The sequence below is a fragment of the Abramis brama genome (assembly GCF_963993115.1).
Source record: "Abramis brama genome assembly, chromosome: 6".
In the NCBI taxonomy this organism is placed as follows: domain Eukaryota; kingdom Metazoa; phylum Chordata; class Actinopteri; order Cypriniformes; family Leuciscidae; genus Abramis; species Abramis brama.
The window spans coordinates 18,043,205-18,066,039 of record NC_139968.1 but is presented as its reverse complement, the minus strand read 5'-3'; the positions used below and the strand labels follow the sequence as shown (position 1 = coordinate 18,066,039).

General features: G+C 37.5%; 1 protein-coding gene across 1 annotated transcript in view; it reads right to left on the bottom strand.

Moving 5' to 3' along the window:
• LOC311085859 (uncharacterized protein) overlaps nt 1-9,691 on the bottom strand; it is an 89,089-nt gene extending 79,398 nt beyond the window's left edge. The window contains exons 1-5 of the mRNA XM_084118476.1: nt 9,418-9,691; nt 8,303-8,468; nt 5,986-6,306; nt 4,973-5,028; nt 4,000-4,041 (exon numbers count right to left, since the gene is read on the bottom strand). Coding sequence (XP_083974602.1) covers nt 4,000-4,041; nt 4,973-5,028; nt 5,986-6,306; nt 8,303-8,468; nt 9,418-9,630 — 798 coding nt within the window. The 5' untranslated portion in view covers nt 9,631-9,691. The remainder of the gene's footprint in view (nt 1-3,999; nt 4,042-4,972; nt 5,029-5,985; nt 6,307-8,302; nt 8,469-9,417) is intronic.
• Nucleotides 9,692-22,835: the final 13,144 nt, after the last annotated feature.

Genomic DNA, 22,835 nt, shown 5'->3' with positions numbered 1-22,835 from the left:
GTAGCATGTTGGAAGTGCTGTTTGCTAGCATGAGTCAAAAGAGCCAAACCTCATCTCTATACGATGTTCTGATACAGAGATATAGGTCTTGCAAAACGGTTGCTAGGGTACTCAAGTTTGGTTGCTATGGAGTTGCTTGGGAGCTTGAAGCTTTAAACTTAAAACGTTTAAAGTGGTTTGAAGTTTAAAGTAGTTTACGAGTTTTGAGTTTACAAGTTTAAATGAGTTTAGAGTTTAAGTTTAAATGAGTTTAGTGTGTGTGTGTGTGTGTGTGTGTGTGTGTGTGTTCACACACACACACACACACACTCAGAGTTTATGAGTTTAGAGTTTATAAGTGTATAAATTGATGAGTTTATAAGTGTAAGAGTTTTTGAGTTTAGAGTTTATAAGTTTTAAATGAGTTTAGAGTTTATAAGTTTAAATGAGTTTAGAGTTTATAAGTTTAAATGAGTTTAAGAGTTCAGAGTTTATTAATTTATGAGTTTAAGAGTTCATAAGTCTATGAATTCATGAGTTTATAAGTTAATTAGTTAATAAGTGTATGAGTTTAGAGTTCATTAGTTTAAATGAGTCTCATTGGCTAATATAGTATATAGAACGGCAGTTTGGTTTAGTGTTCAAGGTATTTTGATTTGAATTTTCGTCGGTTGGTGAGTTTGAATCTAAATTTGAATTTTTTAGAACTCCCCAATGCAAGTCAATGGGAGTTTTTCCGAGTTTTGATCGTCATTTTTAGGAAAACCGTAAGTCCGATCAGTCTGAAAAGATATAGCACACTTGGTCAGATCAGTTTGAGTGTCTGAGCCGAGTTTGGAGTATGTAGAGTTAAAGCTCTAGGAGGAGTTTCATATAGAAATTTTAGTCTCGGAATAATAATAATAACTAGATGCAAAAGTTCGTCGAGACAAACTTTAAGTTGGCTTGAGAAAGTTTGGACCAGAAAGATTGAAGAAGTTTAAAATAGTTTGGAGTTTAAATTAGTTTAAAGTTTAAAGTAGTTTGAAGTTTAAATTAGCTTAAAGTTTAAATTAGTTTAAATTAGTTTAAAGTTTAATGTAGTTTAAAGTTTAAATTAGTTTGAAGTTTAAATTAGCTTAAAGTTTAAATTAGTTTGAAGTTTAAAGTAGTTTAAAGTTAAAAAGTTGTTGGGGGTTATCTAGTGGGTTGCTAAGGTGTTTTGGTTGTTGCTAGGTGGTTGCTTGTGTTTTCTGGGTGGTTGCTAGGGTGTTGCTAAGCGGTTGCTAGGGTATTTTTGGTGGTTGCTAGGGTGTTGCTAGGAAGTTGCTAAGGTATGTTGGTGGTTGCTAGGCGGTTGCTAGGGTGTTTTGGGTGGTTGCTATGGTGTTGCTAGGCGGTTGCTAAGGTATTTTGGGTGGTTGCTAGGGTGTTCTGGGTGGTTGCTAGGGTGTTGCTAGGCAGTTGCTAGGGTGTTTTGGGTGGTTGCTAGGCGGTTGCTAGGGTGTTCTGGGTGGTTGCTATGCTGTTGCTAGGCGGTTGCTAGGGTATTCTGGGTGGTTGCTAGGCGGTTGCTAGGGTGTTTTGGGTGGTTGCTATGGTGTTGCTAGGCGGTTGCTAGGGTGTTCTGGGTGGTTGCTAGGCGGTTGCTAGGGTGTTTTGGGTGGTTGCTATGGTGTTGCTAGGCGGTTGCTAGGGTGTTCTGGGTGGTTGCTAGGCGGTTGCTAGGGTGTTTTGGGTGGTTGCTATGGTGTTGCTAGGCGGTTGCTAGGGTGTTCTGGGTGGTTGCTAGGGTGTCTTGGGTGGTTGCTAGGCGGTTGCTAGGGTGTTTTGGGTGGTTGCTAGGCGGTTGCTAGGGTGTTCTGGGTGGTTGCTAGGCGGTTGCTAGGGTATTCTGGGTGGTTGCTATGGTATTGCTAGGCGGTTGCTAGGGTATTCTGGGTGGTTTCTATGCTGTTGCTAGGCGGTTGCTAGGGTGTTCTGGGTGGTTGCTATGGTGTTGCTAGGCGGTTGCTAGGGTATTCTGGGTGGTTGCTATGGTGTTGCTAGGCCGTTGATAGGGTATTCTGAGTGGTTGCTAGGCGGTTGCTAGGGTGTTCTGGGTGGTTGCTATGGAGTTGCTAGGCGGTTGCTAAGGTATTCTGGGCGGTTGCTAGGCAGTTGCTAGGGTGTTCTGGGTGGTTGCTATGGTGTTGCTAGGTGGTTGGTAGTTGTCACAGATGGTTACTATGGAGTATTTATAGAGTTCATAGCATGATCTTGGCATGATATAGCACTTAACTAATCGCTATTAGCATGTAGCTATTCACTGCTAGCATGTGTAGCATGTTGGAAGTGCTGTTTGCTAGCATGAGTCAAAAGAGCCAAACCTCATCTCTATACGATGTTCTGATACAGAGATATAGGTCTTGCAAAACGGTTGCTAGGGTACTCAAGTTTGGTTGCTATGGAGTTGCTTGGGAGCTGGGAGCTTTAAACTTAAGAAGTTTAAAGTGGTTTGAAGTTTAAAGTAGTTTACGAGTTTTTGAGTTTTGAGTTTATGTTTAAATGAGTTTAGAGTGTGTGTGTGTGTGTGTGTGTGTGTGTGTTCACACACACACACACACACACACACACTCAGAGTTTATGAGTTTAGAGTTTATAAGTGTATAAATTGATGAGTTTATAAGTATAAGAGTTTTTGAGTTTAGATTTTATAAGTTTTAATGAGTTTAGAGTTTATAAGTTTAAATGAGTTTAAGAGTTCAGAGTTTATTAATTTATGAGTTTAAGAGTTCATAAGTCTATGAATTCATGAGTTTATAAGTTAATTAGTTTATAAGTGTATGAGTTTAGAGTGCATTAGTTTAAATGAGTCTCAATGGCTCATATAGTATATAGAACGGCAGTTTGGTTTAGTCTTCAAGGTGTTTAGATTTAAATTTTGTCAGTTTGAATTTTTTAGAACTCCCCAATGTAAGTCAATGGGAGTTTTTGAATGAGTTTTTTCGAGTTTTGATCGTCATTTTTAGGAAAACCGTAAGTCCGATCAGTCTGAAAAGATATAGCACACCGAGTCAGATCAGTTTGAGCGTCTGAGCCGAATTTGGAGTATGTGGAGTTAAAGCTCTAGGAGGAGTTTGAGTTGTAAATTTTTACGGTCAGAAGAATAATAATAATAATAATAATAATAAGTTTAAATAGGATTTCAATATGTTGGCTCTCTCAAGCCAACTTAATAATAAGTTTAAATAGGATTTCAATATGTTGGCTCTCTCAAGCCAACTTAATAATAAGTTTAAATAGGATTTCAATATGTTGGCTTTCTCAAGCCAACTTAATAATAATAATAATAATAATAAGTTTAAATAGGATTTCAATATGTTGGCTCTCTCAAGCCAACTTAATAAGTTTAAATAGGATTTCAATATGTTGGCTTTCTCAAGCCAACTTAATAATAAGTTTAAATAGGATTTCAATATGTTGGCTCTCTCAAGCCAACTTAATAATAATAATAATAATAATAAGTTTAAATAGGATTTCAATATGTTGGCTCTCTCAAGCCAACTTAATAATAAGTTTAAATAGGATTTCAATATGTTGGCTCTCTCAAGCCAACTTAATAAGTTTAAATAGGATTTCAATATGTTGGCTTTCTCAAGCCAACTTAATAATAATAAGTTTAAGTACAATATCAGAAAGTTGGCTCTCTCAAGCCAACTTAATAATCTCAATAATACTAATCATTCCTATTCTATATCTATTATGAATAATCATGGTTACGTGTGCTACGCTGGACTAGCTGGACTGGTCACGACATTTACATACAGTATTGTTGCCCTGTTGTTGATTTGACTGCTTGTATTGTACATATTGTATTTATTTGTAAGTAACTTTGGATAAAAGCGTTTGCTAAATAATTCATTAAATAAATAAAATTGTGACTACCGGAAATTGTCTGTTGTAGTAGTTAAAAAAAATAAGCAATTGAACTAAAGCGAATTAACGGGTTAAGTTGCAATGTTTAGCAAAGTATGAATCATTGCTTTTACATGCACTTACTCTTTTGTGGCCTTTTCCTTTCAGGCATATGCCTTGGTCCCCCTGTGGGATATAAGATTACAGTCCAGTCATATATCCACTCAAAAAAAAACAAACAAAAAAACACATTTACAATAATTAGACAAAATGCACTTTGTAATGTCTTTTCAACATAAATATGTGTCCCTGGTGTGTCTAGACACCCCTGAAATATGAGAAAAGACCATCCTCCCAGTTAATGTGTGTGCAAACACACCGTTTAATTTGGCTCCAGATTTTACATCACATGCAGGCTCATTGGAAAATAGTAATCATAGTAGGCTTTTAGAATACTCCATCTAAAATGACCTGTTTCAGACACGGTCTGCATAAAGGACCAGTTCAAGATAAATAAGGACTTTTTTTAGGATCATGCAAAGCTACTCTAGTGGAGTATCAGAATAAAAATATAGAACTGGAAATTAGCATAATAGGCCCCCTTTAAATTCTATTTAAGTAATTAATTTACTTATTAGAGAATCTGCTTGACTAATGAGTTTCATTGAGTTTCATAGTTACCAAGCTATGGTAACAGTTATCAGAACCACCAATAATTACCCTAATAATAATAATAATAATTCATTACATTTATATAGCGCTTTTCTGGGTACTCAAAGCGCTTTACATTGAAGGGGGGATCTCCTCAACCACCACCAATGTGCAGCATCCATTTGGATGATGCGACGACAGCCATATTGCGCCAGAACGCTCACCACACACCAGCTTACTGGTGGAGAGGAGACAGTGATGAAGCCAATCAGTATATGAGGATGATTAGGAGGCCATGATGGACAGGGGCCAATGGGCAAATTTGGCCAGGATGCTGGGGTTACACCCCTACACCCCACCGCACCCTACTTTTTCGAAGGACACCCTGGGATTTTTAATGACCACAGAGAGTCAGGACCTCAGTTTAACGTCTCATCCGAAGGACGGACAAACATTATTTACATACCTGACTTTTTTTTTTTCGACTTGCGACTGTGCCCCTGGCTGACCCTGTGAAGACAGCTGTGGGTTTGGAGAAAGAAAATTACTCATATACCAAATAAATCTTTAACTTATTATTTCAAATTCTTGAAGATCACAACATCGCACAAGTGTGGCAGTACATGTATTAATAGGTGTAAAGTACATGCATTCTTATTGCGATTGAATTAAGGTTGCTCCATTAACTCCACGTGTTTCATTTTCTCGTTTATGTCCATCCTGTTTGTGATAATCCTAATTTGTTTCAACAAGCGCTGATCCTGCGCTGACTTGTTCAGGGAACGCAAGGGGTGGGAGAATGGTTAAGTTAAGTGTTCATGGGACACTGACATTCCCAATTATTTTGAATATTCGAATTATCCTAATATCTTTAATAATAAAATTTGGCCTAGTAATTTCAGCATTTGATTAGTAGTACTTATTTTACTTTTAAATTTTTAATAGACTCACAAAATTCCTTCCAACAGCCCTAGTACAGAATCAGATAGACCTATCATCTATCTAATTATGTAATATCAGATAAACTTTTCTAGCAGATTATCCATTGAAAATGAGAACCCTGTAGGTGATGATACACAGGGCAACTTTTTGAGCAATGTTGCTGGGCAATGTTGCCGTCAACAGGCAACCAGATGAGACACAGGGCCCACAACCCATCTAAATTATCCAGATAGAAATGTATTGCCCATTTTCAATGTGAAAGTGCCCAAGGAACAATCGCTCGGCAAGATTGCCCAGCAACATTGCTCAAAAAGTTGCCCTGTGTATCATCACCTATAGTGAGTTTTACTTTATCAAGCAGCAAAAAAGTTATAGCATGGTGAGTTTGAGTTCATTTCGTTGAAAAGAGCCCTAACCTGCATCAAGCTCTATGGGGGAAAAACACTGGAAGTCAAGTAAAGTTAAGGTAACCCATGGGTCAAACACTTTTGGACTTTACAAATATAAACTGTAACTCTTTAAATTTGTTCTAATTACCTTGCCCCTCCGTGGATTCCGCCTGCTCCACTTGCCCCTCCGTGGATTCCGCCTGCTCCACTTGCCCCTCCGTGGATTCCGCCTGCTCCACTTGCCCCTCCGTGGATTCCGCCTGCTCCACTTGCCCCTCCGTGGACTCCGCCTGCTCCACTTGCCCCTCCGTGGACTCCGCCTGCTCCATTTGCCCCTCCGTGGATTCCGCCTGCTCCACTTGCCCCTCCGTGGACTCCGCCTGCTCCATTTGCCCCTCCGTGGACTCCGCCTGCTCCACTTGCCCCTCCGTGGGGCTCGCCTCATTGCCACTGGAATCCTGGGTCCATCCTGTGCAAGTTAAACAAGTGTTGTGTTTTGCTTATTTAAAACATAGAGGTTAACCATAAGCTTGATCTGTACCTGTTTTAACTGTTAGGTAAATGTGTTTGAATAATATATACCAAATTTTCCCCAACCAGATTTGAAGGCACTTTTGATTGCAGGAGAACTATTGAGAGTCTACTGGATGTATTACAGTAGATATCTGTAATATATTTGATTGATTTTCTATGACGATAACCAACACAATATGGGCCCTATTTTAACGATCTGAAACGCAAGTGTCAAAGCGCAAAGCGCAAGTAACTTTGTGGGCGGGTCTTGGCGCTGTTGCTATTTTCCCAGCGGGATAAATGACTCTTGCGCCAGGCGCAAATCTAAAATGGGTTGGTCTTAAGTAGCTTCATTATTCATAGGTGTGGTTTGGGCGTAACGTGAAATAAACCAATCAGAGCGTCATCTCACATTCCCTTTAAGAGCAGACGCGCTTTGTTCTAAAGCGGATTCCTATTATAACGGCGGATTTGCCAGACGCGCGCCAGGAGCGGTTCACAGCCAAGGAGAGCAACGCTCTCGTCAGGGACGTTGGGGATGGAGAAACCCACCCAAATTAACTTCGGTTAAAAAGGTGTATGATAATTTGGGTAAATGTGTAAGCTAGATGTATGCTTTTATAATAAATTGTCTATCTATCTATCTATCTATCTATCTATCTATCTATCTATCATAATAATGTATGATTTGCAAAAATGAAAACTGCTGCTTCTGTGTAGATGAGAGAATCAAAGTGTATGCGCGTTGTGCACACGCTACATTGATTATGGCCAAGCATGCGCCCTTAAAATAGCATATGAATAACATGCGCAACGCGCCACTGACTTTAAACTTTTTTTTCCTGGTTAGTGGCGCAATTGTTTTCTAAACCTGCAAAATAGCATGAAGGAACGTTTGCGCCGGAACACGCCTCCTTTTTTGCGCTGAACCGCCCAGGGAGCGCAAGTTCATTCCCTAGTTTAGCGACGTGCTTCTGTGGAGGGAAAAGCGCGCTGTGCGCGGGTGCAAGATAGGAATGATACATGCGTCAGTGTACAAAGTCAATTGCGCTGGGTGCAAGATAGGGCCCTATATCTTTAAGTCAGGAAAATAAAACCCAGAGTGCTCATAATATCTATTAAAAAAATGACAAGTATAATGTTTGTTTACAGACTGGGTCAAACTATTCAGTTAAGACTAGACTGCGTGCGCTAAAAAACTTTGGGCTTTATGCCTCAAAGTTAGTAGCAGTGTAAGTTTGTGGTGTATCCACAGCAAAAATTTGATGGTTTTCTTTTTCTCTGTGTTATTTCCTTTAATGATCTACATTTTAGCACTGTCCTCGATATTGTTTCAATGAGTATATATAGATTCATTATCATTTGATTCATTGACCCAGTGACCAAAACGGGTCTTTGCAAATGTAATGTGTTCAATTAGTATGTCACTACAAAAAATGCTGTGGTCAGTGTGCCTAAACATTAAAAATATGGTTGTATGTGGGCTGAAAACAGAAATGAAATATGGCTCCTACAAAAACATACCAAACATAATTCTAAAGTTGACAGTATATGCTTGAATGCACTTAACTCTGGGTGCCAAATCCCATTGTAGACCAGTGTACTGCATGCTATTAATACAAACAGGGCTCAATACACTTAGAATCTACATGTCTGAGTATCTGCAGTTGCAAGAAACTACTGTTTTGAAAGTTTACTTCAATTCCCATAATCATTTGCCAGGTGTGAATTTTTATGTTTTTCTACCCATTTGCGTCTACATTAAATGTGTTGGTAGAGACGTCACATAGAGTAGCCTATGATCATACAAGCATTCATCAGCAGAAAAAAAGAATGATTGAATTTAAGTTTTAGGGGTGAGACATTCCTTTAAGATTTAAACTTTAATAAAATATTTTGAGTACTCAACACAAGTTGTGAACTGTGACTTTAAGACAGTGCATGCATCTCACCTTCACAAAGGTATTCATAAAATGAACCTATCTTCTGTAGGTAGTCCTGGGCAAAGGTGGAGAGTGTGCAGCGAGGCGTTAATATTTCGCACTTAATTTCTTTTTTTTTGTTCTCCTTTCCTAGTAGCAGAACTGGTTTGTAGCCAATGGCATGGAGTTTCTCAAGCTGCAATGACAAAATTGTGTGTTTGCTGTTTTAAGTAATAGAAAAACAACATAAAAAATAACTAAGAATATTAATTTAAAAATATATAACATTATTAATGACAGCATCCAGGTTACTGTCATTCAGGCTTTTTAACCTAATGGTGAGTTTAGCTTTATGTGCAAACAGGAAAGGCTCATACAATAGAAGCAAAAAACAACTATATATAGAAAAACAGTAAAAAGATAAATCTGACACCATGAGGGTACCCTTCATATAACTTTATATAAATATTTATTTTTGTAACATTAGTAGCTCGGGTTTTGCACCTACATTGATAAGATTATGTAACCATTGTGCAACTGGACAATGACAATCTAAAGATTAATTATAAATAAAGGCAGAACCTTAGTGATTATGTGACCAAATGGGTGAATGCTGCACATATTTACAATTGACGCATTCACATTTTAAAGTGCTTTGAGTAGTACAGTATGAATGCAGTTCATGTGTTATTTCTCATCCACTCAATAAGAAAGTTTGATTATTAAATTGCACCTGTAATTCTGTCATAATGCATGACTGTATATGTTATGAACTCAAGAATTCCTGAGTTTCAATTGTATTTGCTGTGTGTTCAAATTTTGCTCTGGTAGATCATTTAGGTATGTGATGTATTACGGTGAAGATGTGATAACTTTATGGTTGTATTACCACCACTAAAATAAAAACTACAAATCACAATTACGTGTGCCTTCAAAGTTGATAGTTAAATTATACTTTTAAATTGATTCTGATGACACAGGGAGGACAAAGTATCATTGGAAAAAAAATATTCAAATTTATCTATATTGGCAAAAAATAATGCCTTTCTGACCTTGCGCTGGCATGCTCAATAACAAATGGTACCACTGAATGTACTTCTTAGATGATCTGGACAGTTTACTGTCATGTATGAAATTGTACGTACCATGATATTGGCTTCATCCTTGATGGACGCAGTGTTGTGGTTTTTCTTACGACCAACCACCCATTCCTCTCGCTTCTCATCAAACCTCTGAAGCTTCTTCTTGAGGCGCTGCTTCAGAGGCTGCTCCTTTTTACAATGTGAGCAGATCTTTTGAGCACAAAATATTATCCCCTGACAAAAGGGGCAGATCTTTTTTGTAGACCCCCCTGGCATTATAACAAACAGTCAGATACAGACAGACAGTCAGATACAGACAGACAGAAATACAGACAGACAGACACAGTCAGATACAAACAGACAGACTGACAAAGATGGGTAAGACAGACAAGTAGACAAAGACAGACAGGGAGGAAAGAAAGAGCAATAGATAAAGACTGTGAGATAGATAAAGATTGAGGATGAAAGAGAGGATGTAACAGAGAGGATGTAAGATAGAAAATAATGAAGAGATAGAGGTTGGCTCTTAAAAGTGCCTTTGGGTTTTGAAAATCAGGTTCGGATAGGTTCGACAGGTGATATGTTTGACAGGATCTGCAGGGAGAACAACAAAAAATGTTAATTATGTAGTGTTATGTTGATATAAGATTTAAAAAGTGTACCCAAATATTGAGTGATTCCCATTTTCTTGTAAATGCTTAGGATAAATAAATACAGATTCACGTTGTTCCTATTTCCTGTGCTACTGTTAAAAGTCGCGTAACATTTTTTTTTAATGGCACGTAACATGTGTCTAGGGGTTCGCCATCCCAGATTTAAAGGCAGCGTTATGTGCAGTATAACGTTAGACCAAGTGATAATATTGTTATTACTAACACATTACAGTGACGTTGTGTGTGAACCACGATGATCGAGAGAAAATCACATCATCTAAATGTCCCCAATTACTATTCCCCCAAAAAATTCTCAATAAGCAGTTACACGTCCAAAATAAAATTATGAGTATTTCCACATAAAAAAACACATGTTGTGATATATATATCACAACATGTTTTTTTTTTTTTATGTGGAAATACTCATAATTTTATTTTGTATATATACATCTAGAACCTATATCTAGGCTTAGAACATGTTTTTTTTTATATAAACTCGTAATTTTATTCATTTTGGACGTGTAAATAATGCTTATGAATTCATCTTGCTTATTAGACTGTTGTAAGCGACTTACCGTGGTGGAATCGCGCTGGGCAATGGTTTCTCCGATGGTCGCACACAGTGACGTGTTGCACAAAATTGCGCCAAAATATCAATCATAATTAAAAAGTACAGTCTTAATATTTTATATCCGTGCTCAAACTTTTAAAGGGGTCAGCATAAATGTCCAAGTGAAGGAAAAACGAGTATGTAGCCATTACATTTAAACACATATCACTTCCCAGAATGCATCCATCTCTTTGCCAAAGGATATGTCCATATAAAGTAATATAAACATGTCTGCAGTAGGCTATATAATTAATTTATTACAACTTCATAATCAGTATTGAGATGAAAGTTCTATAAAAGTAGGCTATTCTTTTTTTCTTTTTCTTTTTTTTTTTTTTTGGCGCAGAAAAAAAAGAAAAGAAAAGTAGGCTCACTATAAGCCATTGCAAATTGAAATACCATCGACAATTATAAAATATCCCACAATAAATTAAGGCATGTTTTAAGCCTACAGCAAATATGCAGTCCTGCAATTATGTCGTTTTAATGTAGTCCACAATAATATAAAAAAGAGAGGAAAAATCGTGATATTACCGATTTAGAAAAGAGTTTCAGCAAGCTACCCTCAACGTCGGCTTATGGACGTGAGGGGGGAAATTACCACAATATGTGATCGAAAATTATAAAATATCCCACCTAAATGAACCTTGGAATGTTTTAAGCATATAGAAAATATAGGCTACCGTCTTGTAATTATGCAATTTTAATGTAGCCCAAAATTATATAAAAAGAGAGGAAAAAGAGTTAGGGTTAGGAAAATAATCAAAGTTCAAAATTCAAAGATGAGGGATTCGCACTCAAATCTATCGGACGACCCTCTCCGTTGTCAAGTGACGAATAGGGGGTACCCTCAACGTCGGCTTTGGACGTGAGGGGGAAATGACCAAACGGCATGTGACGAATAGGGGTGAGACCATGTTGCAACGAAAGACGTGGTGCAGGCACGGAATAGACGTCCCTTTGAAATACATTAGATTGAAAGTCGTGCTGAGTGACACGAAAAAAGAAGGAAATTCGTGCTTATGGACACGAATCAATTCGTGTTGAGTAGCCTACCGAATATAAAGCAATACAACAAGGATTAAAATCTCCTGATTAAATGTTGAGTAATGTAGCCCTTAAAGTTTGCTAAAGGAATAGCCTAACATTTGAGAAAAAACAATAGTGTGCTCTCGAAAGAAAGACGTGGTGCATACGCCCCATAATCCCCATTGAAATACATTAGATTGAAAGTCGTGCTGAGTGACACGAAAAAAGAAGGAAATTCGTGCCTCTGGACACGAATCAATTCGTGTTGAGTAGCCTACCGAATATAAAGCAATACAACAAGGATTAAAATCTCCTGATTAAATGTTGAGTAATGTAGCCCTTAAAGTTTGCTAAAGGAATAGCCTAACATTTGAGAAAAAACAATAGTGTGCTCTCGAAAGAAAGACGTGGTGCATACGCCCCATAATCCCCATTGAAATACATTAGATTGAAAGTCGTGCTGAGTGACACGAAAAAAGAAGGAAATTCGTGCCTCTGGACACGAATCAATTCGTGTTGAGTAGCCTACCGAATATAAAGCAATACAACAAGGATTAAAATCTCCTGATTAAACGTTGAGTAATGTAGCCCTTAAAGTTTGCAAAAGGAATAGTAACATTTGAGAAAAAACAATAGTGTGCTCTCGAAAGAAAGATGTGGTGCATACGCCCCATTGAAATACATTAGATTGAAAGTCGTGCAGAGTGACACGAAAAAAAGAAGGAAATTCGTGCCCTTGGACACGAATCAAATCGTGTTGAGTAGCCTAGCGAATATAAAGCAATACAACAAGGATTAAAATCACCTGATTAAATGTTGAGTAATGTAGCCCTTAAAGTTTGCAAAAGGAATAGTAACATCTGAGAAAAAACAATAGAGTGCTCTCAAAAGAAAGATGTGGTGCATACGCCCCATTGAAATACATTAGATTAGTCGTGCTGAGTGACACGAAAAAAAGAAGGAAATTCGTGCCTATGGACACGAATCAATTCGTGTTGAGTAGCCTACCGAATATAAAGCAATACAACAAGGATTAAAATCTCCTGATTAAATGTTGAGTAATATGTAGGCCTAGCCCTTAAAGTTTGCAAAAGGAATAGCCTAACATTTGAGAAAAAAACAATAGTGTGCTCTCAAAAGAAAGACGTGGTGCAGGCACGAAAAATACGTCCCATTGAAATGCATTGAAAGTCGTGCTGAGTGACACGAAAAAAAGAAGGATATTTGTGCCCTTGGACACGAATAAATAGATTAATGTTGAGTAGTCTACCGAATATAAAGCAATAAAAACGAGGATTAAAATCTCTTGATTAAATATTGAGTAATGTAGCTCTTAAAGTTTGCAAAATGAATAACAATTGAGAAAAAACAATAGTGTGCTCTCGAAAGAAAGACGTGGTGCAGGCACGAAAAATACGTCCCATTGAAATGCATTGAAAGTCGTGCTGAGTGACACGAAAAAAAGAAGGATATTTGTGCCCTTGGACACGAATAAATAGATTAATGTTGAGTAGTCTACCGAATATAAAGCAATAAAAACGAGGATTAAAATCTCTTGATTAAATATTGAGTAATGTAGCTCTTAAAGTTTGCAAAATGAATAACAATTGAGAAAAAACAATACTGTGCTCTCGAAAGAAAAACGTGGTGCAGGCACGAAAAATACGTCCCATTGAAATACATTAGATTGAAAGTCGTGCTGACTGACACGAAAAAATGGGGAAAATCGTGTCCACGAACACGAATCAATAGATTAAATTTCGTTACTATGTCACGAACTGCCGTGAGACTGGGTTGGTCATTCATAAAACGTAAATTTAGCTGCAGCCAATAGTGACTGCGCGACCCACCTCTTCCCAATCTGCGACCCACAGTTTGAAAACCCCTGACCTAGATGATCCTCCTTATCTCACATAAAAAAAAAAAAAAAAGAGTTGGAAATGTAACTTTTTATGTAAACACTGAATTGTTAAACTCAAAGGTCTTTAACTTTGTTTGCAAATGGTTGTCATGTGGTTCTTGGCAAAGAATTAATTATGTTCAAAATAGGACACGAAAAATGAATACAAATGTATTTTTTTCCCCAATAAATATTGACAAAAAGAGTTCTTGTGACTGTGAAATGCTGACTGTGAAAATAAATGTCAAACTAAATATTATAAGGCGTTTATAAGTTAAGTTCTGAGGTTTGTGATTTTGCAACCCTGTTATCAGAATTTGAGATGTGTAAATACTAAAAACCCTGAATTGAATAGATTATTTTATAGCAATAAGCATAACATAAACGTCAAAATTAAATCGACAAAATTCACAAGATAAAAAAAGCTTGGTTTGTAGTAACTGATAAACCTATTTTTATTTTTGTAGGGAATATTGTTTACTTGTTAAAATATCTTGCGTAGTTGAAGGTTTAGCTCACTGAATGTAGTCAACACTAGTGTTAAACAATGTAATTTTCATTAAAAAACTTTAAAGTGATAATTAAAAATATTGTGCATAATTTTATTAAGAAAATTGTGGTTCAGTGTTGTATACAAAAATATTGAGAACATTTCACTAAGAGATACATTTTCCAAATTTGTTAAAGGAGAACTCCGGTCAATTTTAACATTGAGCTCATTTTTTTGTAAATTTGGAGTGCTGTCAGTACAGAGAACAACGACAAAAATCGGTGTTGCCTACACCGTGTTATCCTCTTTTTAAAATTTGCACCCTGTTGACTTCAATGGGGCAAGTTTTAAACCTGCTTTTAGCCTCTTAACATCCTTGATGTGTCATTACAAGTGCACAGCCAATGTGAGTGATTCCTTCAGAGTGAACACGGTGAATCTGACTGCAGTAGATGTGAAAGATATGGATAAAAATTATGTTTATTCAGCCAGCGCAAATACCTGTATTTACTTCCCGTTTTCAGTCGAAGACCACAGTAGTCGACTGTCGAGTTCTCCACTATTGCTTAGTTACCTATGATCACGCGCGTGAACTCGACAATCGACTACTGTGGTCTTCGACCGAAAACGGGAAGTAAATAAAGGTATTCGCGCTGTATTTTAAATTTTAAAAGAGGATAACACAGTGTTGGCAACACCGATTTTTGTCGTTGTTCTCTGTACTGACAGCACTCCAAATTTACAAAAAAATTAGCTCAATGTTAAAATTGACCTGAGTTCTCCTTTAAGGAAAATTTAAACTTAAATTGAGGAACCGATTAAGCTGATAAAATTAAGGAAAAAAGCTACCTATTTATTTTAAGAGAATTTGATCAATTATGCGGTTTTAGAGACACCATTGTTAGTTCCCAGGATGCTTTGCACATGGCTGGAAATGGAGAGTACATATTGAAATGAAGTGTTATTTTATGTGTTTTTGAGCAAAGGGAAACATCAGTTAATGTTTAATGTTCAGTTGTTTGAAAGAGTTTGTTTGTCTATTATGTTGAAGTTTTGATCAGAAGATTGTGCAGAAGAGTTGTATTGTATTGCATGTATTGATAATCTGAAGCATGTTGCTTTGTTCATTGAGCAATAACTTTGCTATAATGCTAGTGCAGTAACAAGCTTGTTTCTGTGCTGAGCAGCATACAGTCTTTTAATTATACAATATAAGTCAAAGACAAATATAAACAGGTTATTTCCATTCACTATTTACAAAAAAAAAAAAAAAAAACATATTATAGACTAAATAATTTAGGGGATTTTACATCATTTATTCAGATTCCATGAATGAAATCAAGCCCTAACTACTTAAATATAATGTGAAATGTTGTTACCAAAAGGAAATAACATTTTTTTTTTACAGCGCTGTGATATTTGTAAAATAAAATGGAGAAAATAGAACGTGATTATTTGTCTTGTTCCTGTTAATTTTCCTGTTCCAAATAATGTCACAATTTTTACCCTTTTTTCTCCGCTCAAAATAATGGATAACTGCTAAATATCTACTTTAAGAATTCAATGATCAATTGCACCACCAAGTGGTCCTTCTGTAAAGTTAAAATTTATGATTGCATTTATTATTTTAAAATATACACCATGATTTTAATGTATATTGACTGCGACAGACAAAAAGATTGTCAGCAGTTTCATCAGAATATTAACCAACCAATCTCTGAACCCGTGGTTAAAATGTAAAAGGTTATGAATAGAAGGGAGCACTATTCATAATTATTTTCCCCACACTGTCAAATGCACTTTGTAATGTCACATATATTAAAGAGAAGTGTTACTTGTGTTATGTGCTTACAAATTTAGTGTCTTAAACTGCTGATTTAAGTTACCTTGCTAATAAATAGTGTTTCACTATAGTTTGGATATTTATATCCGCTGCAGAGCTGATAGTTACGGCCGGTTCAAATGAACCCTGAACGAGTCATTTGCTCGGTCGTAATAAGTGATTCTTTCGAATTCCCTATAAATTAATTAATAATTCCTTTGAGCTAAATTGACCTGTCAGAACAAATATATAATCTTACACAATTCTGAAGAAATGATGTCATCGTCCAGCTCAGTTCAGTTATCATAAATTGTTCAGTTCTCTGTAAATTGTGTGTCTTAATGACTTTTTCACTGGTGCATGTGGAATAATTGTTAAGGTTTAGTAAACAAGCATGAAAAACATTGTTTAAACCCTTTCCAATAAAGGTCAGTACAATTTATCTGGATTTTACAAAATTATCTTTAAAATACAGTATCCTGAAAAGGTGACTTATTTTTGCTGAGTTTGCAAAATGCATAAATAATGCAAGAAATATGTTGAACTAAAATGCACACCAAAGTCACTATAATTACTAACATGTTTTTAATCACAAGGGTCATTAAATTAATATTTTAAAGATAATAAATACAAACAATTTCTAAGATTATTACGAATGGCTCAGAGACTTGCGTTGAACATCCAAATGCAGCTTTATTGGGACAATCCAGAATCATAGTCCATATAACAGGAAAAAAGGAAAATCAAGAATACGTGAAGATAATCAAAAAATGCTGAATTTTTACATGAAAATATTTAATATTCATCAGTTTGGGTTTGCAGTAGTCATTTTATATATCAACATTTAGTGCTTAAAAACATCTGAAAGTAAATACTAGAAGTCATTCTTAAAATCAACCTTACTGACTTCCATAGTATATATTTTTTCCTACTATAGAAGTCAATGAGACCAGAAACTGTCTGGTTACTGACATTCTTCTAAATATCTTCCTTTCTGTTCAGCAGAAGAAAGAAAGTCATACAGGTTTGAAACAACATGAGGATGAGTATATGATGACAGAATTTTCATTTTAAAGTGGAGTATCCCTTTAAGGCCTGGAAATGCAAACTTTTGAAAACGGGTTTCAACGTGCAAGTTTTGGAAAATTATATGGTTATCGTCTCAGTGTAAACTACAAAAATGTGAATTTGTGAAAACGGTGATGTCATGTGCAATTGCACATGCGTATTAGATGTTCAGTTTATAGGCACACAGTTTTTCTTTACAATCTGACATCGTCATCTACTGGCCTGGTAAAATAAAGTATTTGGTCACCTACAAACAAGCAAGATTTCTGGCTCTCACAGACCTGTAACTTCTTTAAGAGGCTCCTCTGTCCTCCACTTGTTACCTGTATTAATGGCACCTGTTTGAACTCATTATCAGTATAAAAGACACCTGTCCACAACCTCAAACAGTCACACTCCAAACTCCACTATGGCCAAGACCAAAGAGCTGTCAAAGGACACCAGAAACAAAATTGTAGACCTGCACCAGGCTGGGAAGACTGAATCTGCAATAGGTAAGCAGCTTGGTGTGAAGAAATCAACTGTGGGAGCAATTATTAGAAAATGGAAGACATACAAGACCACTGATAATCTCCCTCGACCTGGGGCTCCACGCAAGATCTCAAAATGATCACAAGAACGGTGAGCAAAAATCCCAGAACCACACGGGGGGACCTAGTGAATGACCTGCAGAGAGCTGGGACCAAAGTAACAAAGACTACCATCAGTAACACACTACACCGCCAGGGACTCAAATTCTGCAGTGCCAGACGTGTCCCCCTGCTTAAGCCAGTACATGTCCAGGCCCGTCTGAAGTTTGCTAGAGAGCATTTGGATGATCCAGAAGAGGATTGGGAGAATGTCATATGAAACCAAAATAGAACTTTTTGGTAAAAACTCAACTCGTCGTGTTTGGAGGAGAAAGAACACCATACCTACTGTGAAGCATGGGGGTGAAAACATCATGCTTTGGGGCTGTTTTTCTGCAAAGGGACCAGGACGACTGATCCGTGTAAAAAAAAAGAATGAATGGGGCCATGTATCGTGAGACTTTGAGTGAAAACCTCCTTCCATCAGCAAGGGCATTGAAGATGAAATGTGGTTGGGTCTTTCTGTTAGGTTAGGACATAGACTCAAACTGCAGGCAACAAAAGGTTTTATTCTTCTTCAAAAAGGGAAACACAAAAGTCTGTCAACGACCCTGACTGGAGCTCAATATAGGCTAAACAAATTTAGAGGGACTCCCAGGGTAGCGTCCTCAGTTGATCGACACAACGTCTGAAGAACCAGAACCAGGCGGTGTAGCGCAGCGACGGTCTGAAGCAGCAGGAGAATGGCGACTCTCAGGTAGTACGTGAAGGAGGGCAGAGAAAGAGGCGATCCACAAGCAGAGACTGAGAGCAAGGCCAGGGCTGAATGCAGCAAAACCTGAGAAAGTCAGGAGGAGGTAAAGAAAAATAAAACAAAAAAATGAAGCAACTGGAGCAATAATCACACATAGCTCAAACAATGATCTGACACAAGGGGACTAAATAGGAGACAGAAGGAACTAATTGATACAGGATCAGGTGAGGGGAGTGAAACAATAACGAGGTAATGAATGGGATAACAAGGGGGCGGGGAGAGACACCGCAAAGACAGAGAAGCACATGGTGAACTGTCAAAACAGACCCACATGCTCCAAACAAACACAAAACCACAACAGACACCGGGAATAGCGGACAGATCAGCCCAGGGACGTGACACTTTCAGCATGACAATGATCCCAAACACACCGCCCGAGCAACGAAGGAATGGCTTCGTAAGAAGCATTTCAAGGTCCTGGAGTCCTAGCCATAGAAAATCTTTGGAGGGAGTGTTGCCCAGCTACAGCCCCAAAACATCACTGCTCTAGAGGAGATATGCATGGAGGAATGGGCCAAAATACCAGCAACAGTGTGTGAAAACCTTGTGAAGACTTACAGAAAACGTTTGACCTCTGTCATTGCCAACAAAGGGTATATAACAAAGTATTGAGATGAACTTTTGTTATTGACCAAATACTTATTTTCCACCATAATTTGCAAATAAATTCTTTAAAAATCAGACAATGTGATTTTTCTGGATTTTTTTTCTTTTCTCATTTTGTCTCTCATAGTTGAAGTGTACCTATGATCAAAATTACAGGCCTCTCTCATCTTTTTAAGTGGGAGAACTTGCACAATTGGTGGCTGACTAAATACTTTTTTGCCCCACTGTATATATTGTATCATGTTTCAATTGTTTTGATGCACCCATAATCCACATTTGGCATTGGATCATCATAGATAGTTGGGTTTTCTGGGTAAATAAATGTGAATGCAAGATTTTATGGGAACTCACTTTTGCAGACAAATGTTCCGTTCCATTTTCCATTTTGACACATCAAAGCTCCTCCTGAAGTTTCATTGTACGGTTTATTGCACGTATATTTCAGTATCTCAAAGTTGCTGAACACAATTTTCTTATCTGACAGTTTCACAAATCGCAAGTTCCTTGTTGTTTGGGAACACTCACTTGTTTCTAGAGGAACAATTTAATGCAAAATATTATATGAAAAATACTATTAATTAGTTTAAGATTTCAAATGTCGATGGTCATGTTCAGGTGGTAGTAAATTAACACATTTGATTTCTACTTAGATTCTGATTTATAGAAATGTTTCTAAATATAAACACAAAAGAATAAATTTGTACCTCCACATTGTGGATATGGATTATTGATTTTTTAATAATGAAAATGTGTTTGAAATGTTTTGAATTGAAATATTCACAGCTTAAATATTCAACCATGCTGAATTTCAGCCCATAAAAATGCATGCCCTAAAAATACAATGCATTAAAGGAGACATATCATGCTTTTAAATCGTTCCTTTTTACATATAAATCATACATTTGTAGTCTATATAAAGCGGAACTGCAATGCTTGGGTCTGAATTCCTCATTATTATAGCTCCACAGGCCCCTTTTCTACCCCTTTTCTGATGTGCGTCTGAGAGCATCTCGTTTTGGTGCGGTCTCTTTAAATACAATTGAGACACTTCATACCCCGCCCCCTCTCCAGGTTGCAGAGGTTCAACTCCACCCCGTTTGGCCATTTTTGTAGTTTGATAGCAGAGATACGATTATCTAGTGGCACAGAAACTTTTTATTCACACGTTATTAACAAAATGTCAACAACGGAAGACTTGTCCAGCCAGCCTTACATGTTCGAGCCAGAGTCGGAGCCGGAGCGAGATGAAAATGAAGACGACGAACCTGCAGAACAACGTCTTCATATGGATGTATCGCAATGGTGTGTTACTGTATTTACACATGAAACTTTGGTCTTCCGACCTTTTACCACCGTGTCGATTTATTTTGATTAATATGTGCGAGGGAGAGAGAGCAAGACAGCGTCTAGTTTGGAGACGGTGAAGTCTTGTTTACACTTTCGCCTGGCTCCGAAGAGAGAGAGTGAGCGCGCGCGCGACCGGGTCTCTCTCTCTGCTCGTTCTTTCAGTTAAACATGCGCCCTGTCACAAGCGCGGCAGTTCATCTACATTAGACGGTGTAATGAAGCGTGTGGGTTACTACATCCAACAACCGAACATTTTAACTTACCCTCTCGTAACTTCTGCATCCTTTAGCGGCTTGGACTACAAAATTGCAGCGAGAAATAAAAATGGCGGATTGCTCGAAGTGGTGGGCTGGAAGTCAATGTCCTTATTTGGCAGTTCCGCTGCAAATACTGTGACGTAATAGTTCAAAAAACGTCATAGATAACAGAAAAATCGGAACAGGTTGAAAAATATGACCAAAACAGAATATAAAGATATCAACGAAGCACCTGAAGAGAATAATTTCAACTTTTCTGTACTTCTAAACACTCCAAATATACAACTAAATGCATTTAAGGGCTAAAAAAGTGGATTTAGCATGATATGTCCCCTTTAAAATGCAAGCATGGTTAATGCAATGCATATTTTTTTCAAGTAGGCAAGTGCAATTCAACAGGCTTTTTTGTTTCAAAAACGTTTGCCATTATTTTACTTCCATACTAATCTCTGTTATCATGCAAGCACAAACATTACATGAAGTAAAATTAATTTCCATAACATTCTAATGCCATTTCATTCTGAGGGCAGAAACCATAGACAGTAAAAGAAATGGACACAGCGACCCCATAGACTTCAACGGAGAAAAGTGAAGTCAATAGAAGCACTCACTTCCTGATGGTCGAGCGTACTGCACAGACTCAAATTGAGCTTGACAACGTAGATGTGACGTGAGCAACCTGTCTGTCTTCTAGTAGCTGTGCCAAGAGAAATCTGAATCATTCCCTTCCGAAACTTGCAGAGACGGAGAGTGTGAGTAGGAGGTGTCCATGAGCTAGGAGCAGGAGAAACTTTTGCTAAGTGTTCTGATTAATAATTTTGTCATTTTGCCTCCACGTCCCCCAGATTGCCTGCGAGCTTCTCCTCCTGTCTATACGGTCATTTCTCTATTGTGCGACAGAGAGTCACGTGGTTATGACACAATCGTTAGCCTATTTTTACAAAAACTGCTTCTGCAGGGCCATAATGTAAGATACAAGGTAATGGAGCCTTTTGTACATTTTCATGTTTCTTTAGAAATAAATAATGGACAAATGGAGTCTTTAAACTCCTCAGATGTAAAGTTATTCGCTGTCAAAGTGACACCAAAATGAATGGGAGTCAATGAAATGCTAACAGCAGGTGATGGTCTGCTAATCAATGGCGGCCCCCGGGGAAGCTTCAGTTTCCGGCTGATGGATTACCCCCTTGGCAGAAACTATGGTAATACAGGACTGTCAGTCAGCGGCCGTGGGCGGGGCCTCAGTGACATCACACTGGCAACTCACCATAGACACGCTCAATCCGAGGGGCGGGATAAACGGCTGTCTTTCAAATTCCCTCTGCACGCAATAGGACAGCGCTTCAACCAACCAGAGCGTTTTCCCAACAGCTGAGCTAACGTTAGATGATAGATTCAACTTTTGCCATATCTGACAGGCAAAAAAAAGCATTTCTAAACAAATGTGTCGTAAATACTTCACCTTTGGCTTATAGTCAGAAGTTACGCTGTTTGCGTAGATCACACAGCACAGTGACAACCGCGCCCACTACGGTCACATATTATGACGGTCACAGAATCTGGTGTAACACCGGCAAAACTACGAACAAATCTTCCTTTTTTAAGAATGACTTAAGTGCCGTTCTTTGCTCTTTTCTCAAAGAAAAACTTAACTCCAAGTCCTCCAGAGTCGCGGCCAAAGCCGATTCGAAAGACTGTTCGCCAGCAGCAGCCATTCTTTGTTTTCAAGCCAGGGAACCGTCACATCTCTGTCGTCATTATGTTAAGCCCGCCCTGCCTACTCTATACACGATGTGATTGGCCTGACCCAATTTAGGTTTTTGCAGTTCGAAAGTCAATGGAGAGTTGCTAGACTACCCTGGCTGCAAAATACATTTTGCTGCCACTAGGGTGCATCTAGATTTCTAGGCTAGTAATAACAGCACATAATGTAAAAACTGCACATAATGTAATAAGTATTACATTATTATTGTAATAAAATGTTCATAATGTAATCATTTTCTCAAAACGCACTAAAATCTTGAGCTCATAATGTAATAACAATTTTTACATTATGAGAAATTGATGACATTAAAAACTCACCAAAAACATGTCATTTTTATAATTGTAATGGCTTTTCCAAAACATAATAAAAAAAATAAAATAAAAATATTCCCTTACAGTACATTTGAAAAAAAAAAAAAAAAAAAATTCTAACTCCAGTCTTAAACCACCTGCGAAATGCAACAGATTTAAATATTCACGCAAATATGATCATTATTATTATTTGAAAAACAAAGCATTGGTATTCCTTTACACAGTACATTTAAAAAATCT